Source organism: Adiantum capillus-veneris, unplaced genomic scaffold (genome assembly GCF_014529385.1).
Source record: "Adiantum capillus-veneris isolate H3 unplaced genomic scaffold, ASM1452938v2 Hic_scaffold_257, whole genome shotgun sequence".
Classification (NCBI taxonomy): domain Eukaryota; kingdom Viridiplantae; phylum Streptophyta; class Polypodiopsida; order Polypodiales; family Pteridaceae; genus Adiantum; species Adiantum capillus-veneris.
The window spans coordinates 137,007-154,232 of NW_028221389.1; the positions used below are offsets into that span (position 1 = coordinate 137,007).

The following is a 17,226-nucleotide window of genomic DNA, read 5'->3' on the forward strand; positions in this document are numbered from 1 at the left end:
CCTATAGCCACTATGAGCATACATAAATCTCACTCCTACGACAGAGGATACAAGAGCACTAAATCCACATCCAAGCTAACAAAATCTATAAAAGTGAGAGTAAATACTTGATCAGTGTTAAAATGGGAGTAAATCAACCACTACACCATCCTAGAATCAAATTGCAAATACATGCAACATATGGCAAGAATTTGGGAATAGAGTTTCTCTTATATTTTCAGTAAAATCTCAAATACAACTTAGTCATTCAAAGTGGCATGCCAAAAAATCATAGAAGTATAAATTAAGCCAACTAGGCACTCTGCTTAAACGAGAGACTCAGACTCTCATCCACAAATGTCATACAACGATCAAAAGTGATCAAATGCTCTCCAAACTCAATGAATAGAAGCAAGACATTGTTGTGAGTTCTCACAAAAAGTGCATAAACTTGTCCAAGACAAAAGCATCTCAATCAAAAATCCACATGTGGCATACATACAACATAAGCATGGCATAAGCTCATTCCCATATGAGTAGCTCTTTGGAAAATCCACATCTCTGCTATCTGTATACCCGTGAATCCATCACCTACGAGCTATCAAGAGCTCGATTTGTATTAGCATATGCATACATAACATAAATTCCACACATAACGAATGTGTGTTGGAAACCTCTGTGAAAAACCACACAATCTAAAGCATAAAGCATCAACTGGAATGTTCGTCGGTTAAAAAATGCACAACTTGTAATCTTGCACACTATCTCGTGGATCAAAAACCTCATCGGTCAAAAACCAGACACATGGATAAGAAACCACTTGTCCGCATATGACATACATTTCCTCCGAGATTAGTGCCGGGGAAAAGTACAATCTAGCTCACAAAATCCCTGTGAAGGTCAAGTTGTACCTATCATGGTGGCCGTAGACATCGGAGAGTCGATGTCGCTTGTAAAAAAAAACGTACCTCTAGAAGATCATTGGATCCATGTGTGTCATGGCGTATCTGTGCACGAGAAGAAATCAAAACACTGGAAAAGAGCCTAGACCCACTCTCTCTCGCTCTCGCTATGTTGAGGAAGTGGCCAGATAGACTCGTTCCATCTACCTCTGTGTGTATCTATGCAAGAGAAGAAATCAAAAAACTAGAGGAGAGACTAGACCCACTCTCTCTCGTTCTCGCTATGTCAAGGAAGTGACCAGATAGACGCCGTCTATCTACCTGTGTGTGTGTGTGTGTGTGTGTGTGTGTGTGTGTGTGTGTAGCTGTTTAAATCTTAAGTAATAAGACATAATTGAATTTTTACATTCAAAAGACAGCTGGCCAAGGAATAATGAACTGATATGTACAAAAATAACTCAGTATCAGAATTATTTAGGTACAATTATGTTTGTAGGGAAGAGGTCCTCTTTCAGTAAGGTTGGTAGTAAAAAAACATCCCCGTTCCTCAGTGGGTATTTCATCACAATAATGTTGCTTGCCAAAGAAAAGAAAACCCTCCAAGATAAGATAGAGTCCTTACCTGCATCCATCCAACCAAGACAAAAATTCAATTAGCCTTGGATGTGTTTTACAGGTATCAATGGCCATGTCAGTTGTTATCCATGTCCATCTTATAGATTTTAATTACTTTAGCCAAGCTTAGGTTATTAGATATTTTTAGCAGTCTTTACATATTCCTTCAAAAATCAATGGTACAATCTACCTTCTAATGTGTGTGGTGAAGTCCAAAAAGTTTAAGCCATAGCTTGGTAGCTATGCTTGAGTCCATAGTAGCAAACATATACTTACTAATCAATAGAGTATCAAAAAAAGACTCCATTTTTTCAAGTGGAACCTCATTTCGCGAGCCATATCTCGGTATTTATGCCATGTTTTGAGGGTACCAGCCATATATTTACCTTCAAAATTCCCAATTTTTCTCCATAGCTTGATAGCTATGCTTACACTAACAATAGCATCCATATACTTACCAAAATCAGAAATAGAGTATCAAGTGGAACTTTATGTCATGAGCCAAAGGTCAGTTTTTTACGCCAAAGCTGAGAGTAATCTCCATATACTTACCTTCAAAACTTCAAGTTTTTAAGTTCTTAGTATTCAATACAGTTCAGCATTGTTCAGTCCTGTTTTTCTCCAAGATACTTTCAAGCTTCCACCGTCATGGGTGCTAGATGGTTAAAATAACCTTAACTCCTTCTCCCCATATGAAATCATGAGGGAAAGTATTATGAAGAAGTCCAAGAGTTTCCATATTGCATACAACAGAAAAGCCAAACGTATCCTTGTCGATGTCAGACAGAGTTTCATCACCAAAACAAACACAAGCTTTCAGAAAGTCCAAGGTTTCATTCACATTCCATGCGGTTACTAGCCTTAGCTATAGGCCAGAGCTAAAATGCATTAGCTATATATTTACCCCCCCTTTTTTTTAAGAAAACCCAAGTGATTCATCATACAAAAAATTGTAATGTCCGGTTACTGTTAGGCCCGCAAAAAGAAGAAGACCAGTGTCGGCTAAAACAGAGCCCCAAAAAAACCAGTGTTGGCTAAAACAGAGCCCAAAAAAAGCATGTATCGGCTAAAACAGAGCCCTTTCTTTTTTCTAAACATACCTTAGTTAGGTCGGTAAACGGCAAGACCTGCAACGGCTTAAGCCAAGCCAAGAAAACCAATGATGCACAGTTTTTTTTCTAAGACCAGTCGACATCAAATCTCCCCAATTTTTGCAATAGGTTCCATTAGGTGTGCTTTCAATCAGTCAGACGATGCCTTGCTACCATATTTAAGGGCTACAACAGTTTTTTGAAAAAAACCAGTCTACGCAGAGTACTTGCCCAAACAAATTCGTAAATTAAACCCCTAATGAATGTTATACAGTTCAACGCTATGCTATGAGAACTACTACAAGTAGTACCAACGTAATGTTTTAATATTTGAAGCAACAGATAACCAAAGCTCAAAGATTTTTTTTCTCAAAAAGAGGCCTAGAGAAAAACCTGAGTATTTTGCGCAGTGAAGCAAACGGTATATTGCCTTTAGTCAGAACAACAAAAATACGAACAAGCTAAGTGAGGGGCAAAGTGCACCCTCACCTTTTTTATAGAGGTTGAGCTGCATTTTCCTGAGCGTGATCGATGAGAGAGGCAAGCCTCCCTGCTGTGTAGCGTCTTCAAGTGATGCACAGAAAGCCTTGCAAGGGGAGATCCATCCCCAGGATGCGCAGGCCGCCTACTATTTGCAGTGAGAGCCCGGCATTTTTACTCACGCCCAATTCTAGGAGAGAATTATTATGCAAGGGCATAGTCCCATAGGCCATAAGTGGCATGTAATGAGTCAGTATCCCATGAGTGCTTCAGAGGGGGGGGGGGGAGGGAGGTTTTATTTAGGAGGATGGAAAAACTAAAGCATTAAAAGTACCACAGTGTGTGTGTGCGTGTGTGTGTGTGTGTGTGTGTAGCTATTTTATCATAAATAATAAGACATAATTTGAACTTTTACATTCAAAAGACAGCTGGCTTCAGAGAAAGAGAAATGATAAGTACAAAAACAACTCAGGGTTAGAATTATCTTTGTACAATGTTTGTATGAATGAAGCCTCATTCCAGTATATAGATAGAAGTACTTCCCTTGCAATAGGTGTATGTATAATCCTGTATTGGACAATTGCTAAAAGCCAAAAAAAACCTTCCAAGATAAGATAGAGTCCTTACCAGCATCCATCCAAACAAGACAACATTTATATTATCCTTGGATGTGTTTTACAGGTATCAATGGACTATACCAGTTGTTATCCATGTCCATCTTTTAACATTTTTTAAAAACATTTGAGCTTAGTCCAAAGTACTTATGTTCTTTTATATATAAGGTTCAAAAAATAAAAATTTAGTATTTTAGTCTTAGCGTAGAGTGCCATACCCCCTACTACTTCAAATGGTAAGTTACCCATCACAAAACAACTTTGAGTAAATTAATGGAGCTCCATCTGTGAAGAAGTTTAAAACTTGCTATAAACGAGTATAGACCCATTGTAGAATAAATTCGGAACTGATATAGTTTACAACGTAATCCGATCCTTCCTATTTACTATAAGTCACAAACTCCCATCAAATGGTGAATGTAAATAGAGTTTTGCATTATCCCGTCTTATCAAAAACAGGTGCTAATATGCAGTGTAACTGGGAAAAATCCCATAGGGTCGCCCAAAACAGCGTGTTTTAGCAGGCAATGTACGGCAAAATAGGATTCCAAAGTACACCCAACCATAGGTGTTTCATACCAGTTTAAAAAGAGACAGTTTTTTTCATGTCAACCAATTACAGCGACAGTACCAATCATAGAAGCCAATAGTCATCCAGGGAATACCCCCATCCCAAAGCATCTTACTGTAATGATAGCGACACATCCATATGCAAGAAAAAACCCCTCTGGGTTGTACCCAAAGCTGTAATGCGAGATACTTACCTTCACAATGGGCAGAGCTTCTTACCAAACCAGTGAGCCATTTATCACAAAGTTAACCGAATAGCTTAAAGTGTAAAGCGGTATCAATTACCATCCAATCATTTAAGTACAACCTTTCCAGAACAATTCTGTTAAGTGCATCCTTACCTTAGGCTAATATGCGTTTATCTGTAAAGAACCGAAACCCAGCTGAGGGGTTTAGCCAAAAAAAACCTTTAGTTAGTGCCATTTAGAGTAAAGCAGCCATAAAGTGGTTTTTATCAAAAAACACAGCAGGTTATGCCCCCATATATTAAGCTGTTTCCAAGCATTGTCATGTGACTCAAACCAGTAATCACCGGGTTAGACCCTTCCTTTTTTTAAAATTATACCGTACAGTCTGCAGAAAAATATATATTGCATGGTCCAGCCATGTGGTAGTACCCCATTATCACAAGCAAATAAACACTTTTCTCAGCGCAGCCAGAATGTCAGTAAGTTAAGCCCAAAGAATCAATCATTAACCATATGATGCTATGCATAGCCATTAAAAATCGGGGCTATAGCAATTAACAATACTCCTTAGTGGTGTTACCAAAGCAATGCCATCGCACACCATGGTTTTTACCGATTAACCAACTCATAGCATGCTCTGTCAAGCCAAGTCAATCCACCCATACACAGAGCAATACCATAATAATAATCTCAAAGAAATGATTGTAACAAAACCAGTGAGGCCAAACATGGTAACCAACCTATGTTGTAGCTGTTGCAAGCTCCATTGTAGATGCAGTAGAAAAAAATATAAACAGTTCTCACACTTTACGCAAGAAAAACTCACAGAAGGCTAAGTGAGGGGCAAATTGCGCCCTCACCTCTTAAATAAAAGAAGGAGGAAGGCCGCCATCCTTGAATATGTGTAGCATTTAGGTAGTATTGAGTGGAGCGAGCCCCTCCTGCAGGTCTGATCAAGCATGGCCGATTGTCATGCAGTTTTGTTATGGCAAATACCACCATAGCGCCTTCACGGTAGGTTTTAGAGAGGGCAATATACCACTTAATTTGCAAGCTAAGGGTTTTTTCAAAAAACCTATTATACTTATAAGGGAGATATCCCACGGTGGATACCTATAAGGTAAATTAGGAAGCTAGTTTAACACAATTGTTATTTGTGCTACATAATCACAAAGGTAAGTACCACAGTGTGTGTGTGGTGTTGCATACATGCTCTCTGTTGCACTATAGAGAGAAAAACTCACTAGCATTTTGTACTCATCGCTGAAATTTTCAACATTGTCCTACCTTCAGTTTTCACAAACTCCAACGCTCCCACTCTCCAATTTTTTTCATTAACACTATGGTGTTTTTTTGTTGCCTCATAGCGCTACTGCAAAGAAAGAGTCTCTAGTGCTGCTTTTTTTTATGAGGTTCAACACTTCTCATTAATGAAAATCTCTACAATGCCTTTTGTTTAATGCTCCCAATACCTTTACTGAGGTGTCAATTTCCTATAGATCTGTGATTGTGGATTTCCTCCTCCTCCTTTTGATTCTATTGCTTTGTGCTAAGGTATTGAACCTTAGCTTCTCTCAAAGCTTTTGCACGTACGTTGAGAGAAGGTCAAGAAATCAAAGCTTTGATACCACTTGTGAGTGTGCAATGTGTGTGTATATGGTAATTAACCCAAGTATTATCAGAGATCCTAAAAGTGATCTATTTGTACTTTCTACCTCTGTGTTTGGTATTGTTTGTAACATGATTAGTGCATCTTGATCACTCTCATCATCATACGGCATGTTATTGTATATGTTTTCATAAATTTCAGTAGATAACCTGAATCTATTTTTCCATCCAGGGATAGGCTCCATGGGAAACCGTATTGCTCTTACAAGGTGTGAGTAGATCATAACTAGAGGTGTATGATTTAGAAGGCTGTATGTATCAAAAATGCCTTCAACTGGCCATAGTACAAGCCTTCAACTACTTTCCCCCCTCTAACAATTTTGTTGTGCCATGCATCCTTTTGTGCCTTCACTGTCTCGTTCCTCTTTTTGGTGCATTTAATCAAATAGAAATCATGTCCTTTCTCTGCTACCTTGGCTGCAAAGTTGTCACCAATTGACAACAATTGACACAAACACTCAGGGTTCCCTTCATACATGGGAGGTTAGAGACATTATGCATTGGCAAATTGAAATCAAACTATTATTTTATTTGGCATCATCGTCTTCATCGCTGCAAGGATCGTCTGATTCCAATAATGGTTGGACTATCAAATATTTCCATTCTTCTACATGTTGTCTGTTCTTCTCTCTTGTTTTTTCAGTTCCCACACTTAGCTTTATTAGTTGGGCACCCTTGGCCTTTTAGATGACCTCAAACGGACCCCGAACAGGCCAAAAACATCTTCTCCATTGCCCACAGATACATGAATCACAAAAACATGAGAGTGTACGATATCGTAGAGCGCATGGACTATCCTGTGAATATCCATCAATGCAATGAAATGATCATGAACCTGTAATACACTGACAATCCCATTGGACATTGCGTCGCACATCATCCTTGAAACTAGCCAAAAACTCTTTGTGTACTTGATTTATGCTGAAATGTTTCATTTAGATAGTTGACTACATCGGCTGCAGACTTCATAGGCCAGCCATCTGGTTTCAACTCCTCATGAGTGAGGGTTCTCTTTATGATTACCTCTGCTCCATCATGCTCACCTTTTCCATGTCCTGATGCTGAAAAGTTATGCATCATCTGCAGACCTGTCAACCAATAATGCCTAGCCACAAAGTAGAAAGGTCTTCATGCTTTAAACTGAGACACTGCACCATCTGACAACACCCAATGACGTCGTAAAGAATGGCCCTTTCTGTTTCAACCACTTGTCATGAAGAAGAAAACAATGTTGTACAAACAAAGTGTCATGTATTATATCATCAGATATGTAAAAATGGAGTGTTTTTTCAACACCACCTCCTGAGTTTCTCACATAAGTAATGTGAATAAGTATTGTAACCTGATTAGACCACTAGTGCATGGACTTTATCTCATTTTCTATTTTAAATCGATAATTCTTGGCAAATTCGATGATCGAAACAACAACATCTGATGGAAACTTGAGTAAGCACTCTTTAAATTGTTGTGCCTGCCACCAAAAAAATGTAGTTATGCTTGATGAAGCTCTTAGATGAGATGAGAATGGGTCAATAAAAGTAGAGCATCTTATTTGTTGCACTACCAAGTCCTTTCTTTTCTTCTCAGACCACCTGCATCAACTTGCCCAGTTGAAACATTTGTGAAGATCTTCACAGTGACCTCCCCACTATCCACTGAAATTTCATCAGGACACAATGTCAACCTGTTTATTCCAAATCTAGAGCAAATCCAAACGAGCATTTTTTTGCATAGTATTCTGCATCATGAGCCTTTGGACATAAAAGTGATTCCCACATATCACTGATTCTATGAGACACTAATTGGTTTGCAGTACACTTACCTGAATCATCACTACAGCAAACGGAACATGTGCAGGCATGATCCTTTCCATAATGCTCAAACTTGTTTTGTCGCATCTGATTAAATGCCTCTTTAAAATATATCATTTGGACATGATATACACAGCAACACGTATATCGCTTCTTCATTTTTTGGACAAAGTAAGGCTTTAAAGCCTCAAAACATCTAAGAGAAATTTCCACTTCTGGATTGGCCCTCTTGAATCTTTGGTACAACTCAATCTGTGACATTAAAACAAAACAAATTATGAGAGTAAAATATTAGCCATTTTTACAGTACCATTTGGTTTTGTACATAAGCAAATGTGGGTTGTAAAATATTAGCCATTTTGTACAGTACCATTTGGTACAGAATAGTACCTGTATAGTACCAATTTTTGTACTGTATAGTACCAATTTTTGTATATTTGGTAGAGTACATTAGCAATTGGATTTTGTGCAGTACCAGATTTGGTATAGTAAGACATTAGCTATTTAGTACTTTACCATTTGGTGCAGTAGAGTACCAATTTGGTATTGTTCAATACCAAGTTTGAAACTAGTTTGGAAATTTCTTAAAGAGTACCTTAAATGGTGGTACCAGGTGGATGCCATAAATTACCAATTTGGTGGTATATAGTACCAATTTTGGTACTGTAAGACTTTATCAATGAAATATATTTTTGTTTTGTACTAGGAAATGTACTATAGAGTACCTTGAGTAATGCTATAGGGTGGATGGGGATATTATGTAGTACATAACATGGAATTATATGGTACTCTTTAGTACATTTTAGGGTGCTCCATATAACATGCCACTATATGGTAGATAAATGTACTTTGGCCTACATCACAAGGTTCTATAGAGTACTCAAATCAGATTGAATGTACTATGGTGTACCTTATATGGTAGTATAGGGTAGATGAAGGACCTATGAACATTATTATAGGGTACTCCAATCACATGAAAAGTGCTATTGAGTACCTAATGTGGAAGCATACGGCATTTTAAGGTATAACAATGGAGTACCTTCATATTAATAAAGCTACTATTATACCTTAGGTTGCTACATGTACCAAATGATATACCTTCAGCAAGAGGTATTGTATGAGGTAAAACAAATGGAATACCTTCAAGTACTATAAGTAGAGTACATTACACCTGAGAAAATAGAGAGGCACAAAAGACATTAGCAACGGTTTTAAAATTTACCTGAGACTCATCGAGAAGATGGCATTGGATGTTTGATAACACTTTTTCTTCCAATCCTCTTCCGACATATATCCTTTTTGTTGGGTGAAACTAGAGTCTCTGAGCTCCAAATGACATAAACTAGATTCTCTTACTTCACCTGTGACAATGTTAACCTTGAGCCAATTATCTTTGACATGCACTCAATGGCAAAACTTCCTCATCATCTTTAATCTCAAGACGATAATTGGCTGCAGCAATGTTTCTCGATGAACACTCAAAATACCTGCTATCCTTGTATGGTTGGTTCATTTGTGTTGTGCCATCGATATTATTCATTACCATCATCAAAGAAGAGCTCATCTGTTGAGCGGGGCACCTTGAGCTGGCTGAGGGTGTTACGGATGCTAGATAGAAGAGTGCTTTCAAAATTAGCTATTGATGTTTGCAGATCCTTAAAAGTAGGATGGAGCAAGTGTTGATGGAATAACTTGTCTGGGATACTTCTTGTAAGCCCTAGTGTCTGTGTGCGCCAAAAACTTTGCCTTAGCTGAACAAATCTAACTTTCTTGATTTGGCTTCATCCATTAAAGATGGATCTTTCAACCTGCTGCTTTCTTTTTCTTTCCTTCTCTATTCTCATTTCTTAGCAGCCCAATACTCATGCATAGAAGCGGTGTCCATGCTAGTGAACACTTGCATTCAGCTCCATAGTCCAATCCCTGTTTAGGCAACTTGCACAGTAGTCAATCCCTATTGGGACAACTTTCTCATTCACATGCCAGAGAAGTAGTTGTGAATTCCATGCCTTGAGGATTATCCATGTTTACGTAGCCATATTCTCATGCTAGGATAACCATTTGTATTCTCTGGTCACTTTGTGAATTCCATGCTGGCAAAGAGTGTGGGTAGTGTAGCGAGTTAACGAGCTACAACTAATAATCGGCTATGTTGTGGACGAGGAAGAAAGATAGGAAGAGAGAGAGAGAGAGACTCGTCTATAATCATTACATAGATCTATATATGCTGATACAAACCAAATGTTTTTTTTACATAAAAGAATTCCCAAAAAAAAAGATAAAAACGAATTTCCCAATAAAGTGGATAAAAAAGACTTCCCCAAAAAATGCTAATTTTCTACCCAAGAAAAAGTAGTGTCCTTGACAGTGCATATTGTACCACCAAACCATGCTTTCAGCCATCTACACAATACACTATATAGCTACACATTAAGTACTTCCCATAGTAATAAATAGTAATAAAGTGTCCTACTTATTTGTAATATTATGTAGCTATTTAACTCTATGTGCTATGTAGTGTTATCTAGTAAACTATGAGATACTATATACTTATATGGTGGAATATAGTTTTATGTGCTATATAGTGGTAGATGGTAGTATATAGTTCTTTACACTACAATGTTGTATGCACTATATAACTCTATACTGTCATATAACTCTATACTTTGTAATTTTTCATGAATTACACGGGCATTGGTAATTTTACCTTTCATATTCGTCACTTGTGGGACTTTTATTCTTTCTTCAACCTTGCCACTCATATGGACTCTCCCATTCTGCCATCATAAACTAATGAATATTCTCTAATCTTTCCCGATGGGGGGCAATCTCTACAATCAAGCTTGAAGCATCTAAGTCCTCAAAAGCATAAGAGCAATTGCAATTGCAATTCCTGGTGCCATCATGAGAAGGTTCCTAGAGGCTTGTTGTGCACACAAGGATTTAAAAACAAAGGACTAAGGCTTCCACCTTGCCAAAATTCCAATGGTTGGCGTTGGATACAATGAGAACTTCCGATTGCTTCATACCTCGTAGCACGAATCAAAACATCAAAAATTCCAACCTTGTTTTTGGTTTCTTCATCATTGCCAACTTTGGAACTTGCATCTACCCAAGATATTTAGCAATTATTGCAGCCCAGCAGAAGGTGAAGCCTCCCGTAGACATTTTGAAATAAAATGTAAAGGAAGTCACTATGGCCCTTTAATGAAGGGACCCATTTAGTAAACAAGCTGGCTCTCCGCCTCTGCAAACCATGGCACTCCCTTCCAATGAGAGACAGAGAGAGAGAGACCAGCTATTCTTTCCACCCACATGGCTCGACTCGAGAAAATCATGCCCTTTCTACACTCGCCCAAAAAGCCTCCATATCAACACTCCCATTTGATGCATACTCCCGTTCTCGCGAGAGGGAGTGCCAATAAAGGCACAAAAGAACTTGGTATGTCTTTCTTCCTCTTGTTTAACATGTGTGCCCTTTTTACAACAGGCTCAAAAAACTCAAAACTCTCTCTCTCTCTCTCTCTCTCGGGGAATGCCAAAAAAAGGCACAAAAAAGCCTTGGGCACCTTTCTCCTCCTCTTGTTTAAAAACACCAAAACGTATTTCAAACGGTATATGCACATTATTTTCAAAGGAGTTTCACTTCTAAAATTGTGACTGTTTCAGGGGCTAACTTCGGCCTTTTCTTCATGTTGTGATGAATCCCAAGGGGTAGCTCATGTCTATATGCAAAAAGAGCTTCACCTCCATCCCAATAGCTCCAATATTCCTTTGCGCCAACGTCCAAATTCCATTATTATGTAAAACCTTGCCCCATACAAGAGCTTGAAACACCAACAGTTTCATGAAAGCCTGTGTTTGCAACATGAGGTTCTACTAACAGAAAACTTGGAAATAAGGTAAGTGGAAGAGCTATCAGATAATAATATGTAATACAACTTTGTTGCAGAGTAGCATACAGACACAACAGCAATTGTCGAAACCCTGGTTTGCTAATCAGCGGTAACTGATAAGAAAATCCTGGTTTAGTTTTTTATGTTGTGAGAAGAATAGTATCAACATAAAAACAAACAGCAACTCAAAAAAGTTAGTGGCCTCGCTATGTCATAATGTTACTTGGCACAAATTCTGACTAAAGACAATACCAATATCATCCTCAGTTGCTCAATGTCAAGGTGAGAATCCTACCAAAACTTTGACTTTGAATGCCCACAAGTCCTAACCCCAGTTTCAACTCACAAGTTTAATATTTTTGGGTACTTTGGGGTCCTTTTAGTTTTTCTGAAGGAACATATCATATGTATATCTTTGTGCTACGAATTGTGATGTACATATTTAGGTCTTTAAGTACCATGTTTTGACTTGAGGTATTTACTTTTGGTACTTCAATATTTCTGGGAACTTTGGAGGACCTCTCATTTTGTACTTTTTGGTACTTACTTTAAGTTTTACTTTTGTGCTTTGGGTACTTCACATCTGGTAGTTTTATTGTTTGGAACTTTTCATACTGATTATTTGGTACTATTTACTATTTGGTAATTAACATTTGGTACTATTTATTGTGTACTAGATTGTTGTGCTTTGGTAGGAGCATGATATACTTAACAGTACTTTAAGTATTGTCTGCTATTTTGCTACTTACCATATTGGTTACTGTTTTCTATTTGGTACTACTTAGTGCTTATTAGATTATTGTCCTTTGGTACAAGTTGGTCCTTTAGGTACTCTGAACATTGGTACAGTTTACATTTGGTATTGTCTGCTATTTAGTACTAGTAACTGTCATGACATTTACATTTGCTGTTGTTTACTTTTCTCTAGGACACTACTTTGGTAATATTCACTGTCATGAAATTTCCATATGTGACATGCAGAGGAAATGTGGTGGTCCCTCGAAACTGAGTGTGAAGAGGCTCAGATCCAGAGTGAATTTGTCAGAATGATAATTGCAAAATTCAACTAAGGAAGAACATTCATATTATTTCCAAGCCCCAGATCAAGGATGAAGACAAGACAATCTATGCTTTAGGATCTTCTGTTGCTTGTGGGGAGTGCTTGGACTCCATCCATGTGGTTTGGTTCTTTCATGTTGCTGGCTAGCAGGCACCTGGCTGTAGGCACCAATACCACCCTCTCTATTTCGTTGCCACTCTAATGAAAAAAGACATTTGTGCGAAAGGTGGATGCAAGGAGCGCATCTCCGAAGTGGCCAAGACCTGGGCTCACAACAAGGGACGTGTTCAAAAAAAGTAAGCAAACCGTCTTCGTTCTTGTTTTGAACAAAATTTTGGTTTTTCTTATCGTAAAATGTTTGTTTGTTGGTGAGCTATGTAGAATACGAGGTCAAAGAGGAGTATACGGACAACCATGTTGCAGACAAGCACTCCAAGGTTGGACATATGTTTGATAAGGAAATGGCAGATGGTGGTAAGTTCTATGATGTGGATATGCATGAGGTTGCTACAACGCACATTTTAAGGCATTCAAATGAAGTGCATTCATCAGACAAGTTAGATGAAGACAAGGACACCACCACAGGGGCCCATGAGGGAGTAAATGAACGCAAGGAAGAGCCGGGCCATGACGTGCTACCAAATCAAAGGTGGTGTGCTTGGTGTGCTTGGTCGATGTATAGCAGCCAAACAAGGCTTTTGGTGGGTTGGGGGGGGGGGGTGTGCACATGGTAGAGGACAAGGGAGAGGTATAGTATGTGATTGAAGGATTCCTTCAAATCTTTCAATTCATGGATTTTATAGTAACGAGTGACTAGGATGATTAGGATTGCTGCTACTAGAAAAAATATAGAGTTTGTAGTTACCATGTCAAAGTAACTATTTAAAGCCTTGAGTAATGTAGCCAAAAAAAATCTTAGATTAAGAAGTATACTTTAGCTATTTCGAACTAGAAAAATTGAAGCTTTCTACTAGTTTCAGCCGTTTGCTTGTCAGTTTGCCACATAATACACACTTTGTTCCTAGTTGGGCAATCAATGGTTGGGGCAAAGAGTACTTTGCCTAAGGAGGCTGCTAAATCTCCCATATAGGGCCATAAGAAGGCAAGCAACTCCACAAAATCTATGAAGATGATACATTTAAACAACATCTCCTCTTTGCAAGGAAGCTGCCGGGTGTTTGTATACAGAGGATGTTTCCGAATGTAGTTACATATGTTTGTAACTTGCAAGGATGTTGCAACACTAGGGTTTTGGGCATAGACCAAGAGAAGGCCTTTCCCCAACCTATGCTTACATCTCGAAGGCGTGTGGCCTTAGGGGCTTTCGGAAGAAGATTTCATACTTGGTGGTACATATTGGAGATCCCAATGCCCACCCTGTGTGAATTGACCCCTACCAAGCTACCGTTTACATCGAGCGGAGCCACTTGGAAATGCCACCATCACTGATCAATGCGGCTCATGTGCATGCATGCAACACCCAACACAATGCCCATGAAATGGAAAGGGGGAACGAGCCATAACTCCTCTCTCTTCCCTTTCTCAATGAAGACCATCTCCCCGTATAAGTACCTAACACCTCATCCCCCAACACTCGTACGTGGGATTTTTTCCACCATGTGCCACTTCCATGAGAGATCCCCCCCACGGGTTATTGGAATCCGTAAAATTTTCAAAAGAAAACCTTTTTTTTGTAGTACTTTGAACCACAATAACTTTCAGCTTTAGAGTCAGATGGACCTCTTGTAAAGCCGTAGTGAAGCTCTACTTTGTCGACTTTCCATTTTTAGAACCCCATTGCAATTGCAAGTTGAAAACCAAAAGGCATTTAACAGAAGTTCCCAAAATGGGATAAATTCACTTGCTTGCAACCTCATTGCTAGATTGCTAACTGCCAACTTCCTGTCACAATATCTTGGTGCTTGTAGCCTTGATTGATGAGTTGTCACTTTTGACTAGCTTCAAATACCTTATACACCCTCTGTAAACACTGAAGACTTGAGAAAACATACAATGGCACATATACCAAGGTAGTCAAAATGGTGTAGAAGCGGTCCTTGACAAAACTTCAATTGCTCCTATGTTTACCGTCCCGGTTCGGATTGTAGATGTGAAAAGATCGACATGATCCATAAATCAAACACTTTAGTCCTACCCATGTTGCATTGTTTGTGCTTGATGGTTGATGAGCAAGAAAAAATAATTTGCAAGCAAATGGCGTTAAAACTTCTCTACCTACATTGATAACCCCTCGCGTTCCATGGTCGTGTGATTTTTCTTAGCGAGGTTCAATTTTTGGCTAGCATATGCAATAGAAAGAAACTAGATTTCCGTCAACAAGCTGGGCCAAGATGTAGCCAGTGGCATAGTCACTGACATCAATATGTGTATGAAAGATGTTACCCCACTCCATTCAGGTGCTTTCAGAATAGGAGTGTCACCAATGCAGATTTGAGCTTCTCAAAAGCCACGTTGCAACTAGTAATTGATATAAGGGCCGATCTATCTTAGGACACATGTAGAAAAGTCCTCGGAAGTACTTATGATGGCGAATGAAAACTTGTACAACTCATGGGCTTGCCAACTTGAGAAGATTTATGATAACCAACATTTTATCTCAATAAGTGATGATACCATAGTTGGACACTAAATGGCCAAGAATGCTGCCATGCCTAACTATCAGCGTTCGGAAAAAATGTGTCTCAGCTTAATATGGTGCCGTTTTCAATTTCAAAAATGCCGGTTGAGGGCAGGGGGGAAAGGAGAAATACCACCCCAAAATAGAGAAAAATAGTGTAAAAAACCCGAAAAAACAACCTAACTTTCTAAAATTTCCTCTTGACAAAATGAAAGAAAGGAATTTTGTATGTTTGGAAAAATGATTTTTCCCGAACACTGCTAACCATAGAGTTTTAGTGTGGCATTGTCTAATTTGGCTCTAACTTTAACGACACGCTTTACTTTTAAAAAAGCATAAGAATGGCTAGCGGAGGAGTTTGCGCGTTAATGTTTCTAGAAGGCATTTTCCAGTATCATAAAAAGCAAAGTTTACGCGGAAAGCAATTAGCAATAGCCGTGCTAAAAGGAGGGTTTAGGGTTATAAAAGGAGGCCGTGCGGCCATTTCCATTTTGTGGCATAAAACTCGAGCAGTTGCAGGTCGGTGCTTCCTACTCAGATTGTCGTCTCCAATATCCCTCCACCATGGCCAACCTTAGGCAGACGCTTGCAGGTATACGCAAAAGGTCTGCAGATCAAGAGGATCTCTTGCAACGTCATGATCAGCAACCGAGTATATCATCATCACCAGCAGCGCCTTATTATAATGAGAAGCAACGGCTGACTAGGCGACAGCCCAAGCTCAGGAGCCGCATCCTCAAAGACAATGCCTTCCTCGCGAAAGATGAAGGCTCTGCACCTGTGCAACAAGATGTCGATGATGCGCAAGCTAGGGATCTGCATATTAATGAAGGCGCCCCGAGCTCTATATTAAGTAAGGATTATGGTATCCTGACGGACATGGAGGTGGCGTCCATCTTCTTGAGCTTTATAAGCGAGGTCAATAATATTGCGAATTCCAAGCTGCAAAAGCTATACAAGCAACGATGTCGTGCTGGCTCTGATGATCATCAACAACATCACGCCATGGCCAACGTCAACAAGCTGCCCAGTACAGCAATTGGATCCAAGCAGATCAAGCGACACATGAAGATCGGCTCATCAGCAACGTCTGAGCAAGGCCAGCATAAAGATGTTCGCCGGATCATTGAACGGGTTGCATTGACGCCGGAAGGTCCAATTAGAATCAAGCTCGTTAATTGCTGCAGCTAAAGTACTGGAATGAAATAAAATAGCTATAAATTGTATTGCATAATGGAGCTAGGGTTTTGGTTCATAAGGAGGCATTCACGTGCTGCTGACAAATTAATCATGTATAACAAGCTTACTTTGACTTGTATTAAATTAATGGCATTACTTTGACTTGGATCAAATTAATGGCATTACTTGCCTTGGATCAAATTAATGGCATTACTTGCCTTGTCGACGTAGTTTCTATGCCTGATTGAAATTCCAATATTTAATTTCTCCAATTGCAAATTTTTCACTTAATGGACACCCAGCTTTAGATGAGATTATGGTAATAGAGTTTGGCTCGCGTTTCCTCAGGCTTCTCTTAATTAAGATGATCCTGTTTATATAATTTTCTTTATTAACATCCATTAATTAAGTGGTCCCACCGAAACGTTCTCTTGAATATTGATTTTACGTGGAAAATTTCCATATCGTTGTCCCACGTAGCATACGTCTTTTTCATCAAGGGAAAACGTACTGTAGATTATCATGCCTCCATGAA

The 17,226-nt window shown here is 39.0% G+C and overlaps 1 protein-coding gene across 1 annotated transcript; it reads left to right on the top strand.

Moving 5' to 3' along the window:
- Positions 1 to 16,076: 16,076 nt before the first annotated feature.
- Positions 16,077 to 16,703, top strand: LOC147417385 (uncharacterized). The gene has a single exon (XM_086507660.1). It carries the CDS (start codon positions 16,077 to 16,079, stop codon positions 16,701 to 16,703), a length of 627 nt encoding a protein of 208 aa, XP_086363786.1.
- The last annotated feature ends 523 nt before the right edge of the window (positions 16,704 to 17,226 follow it).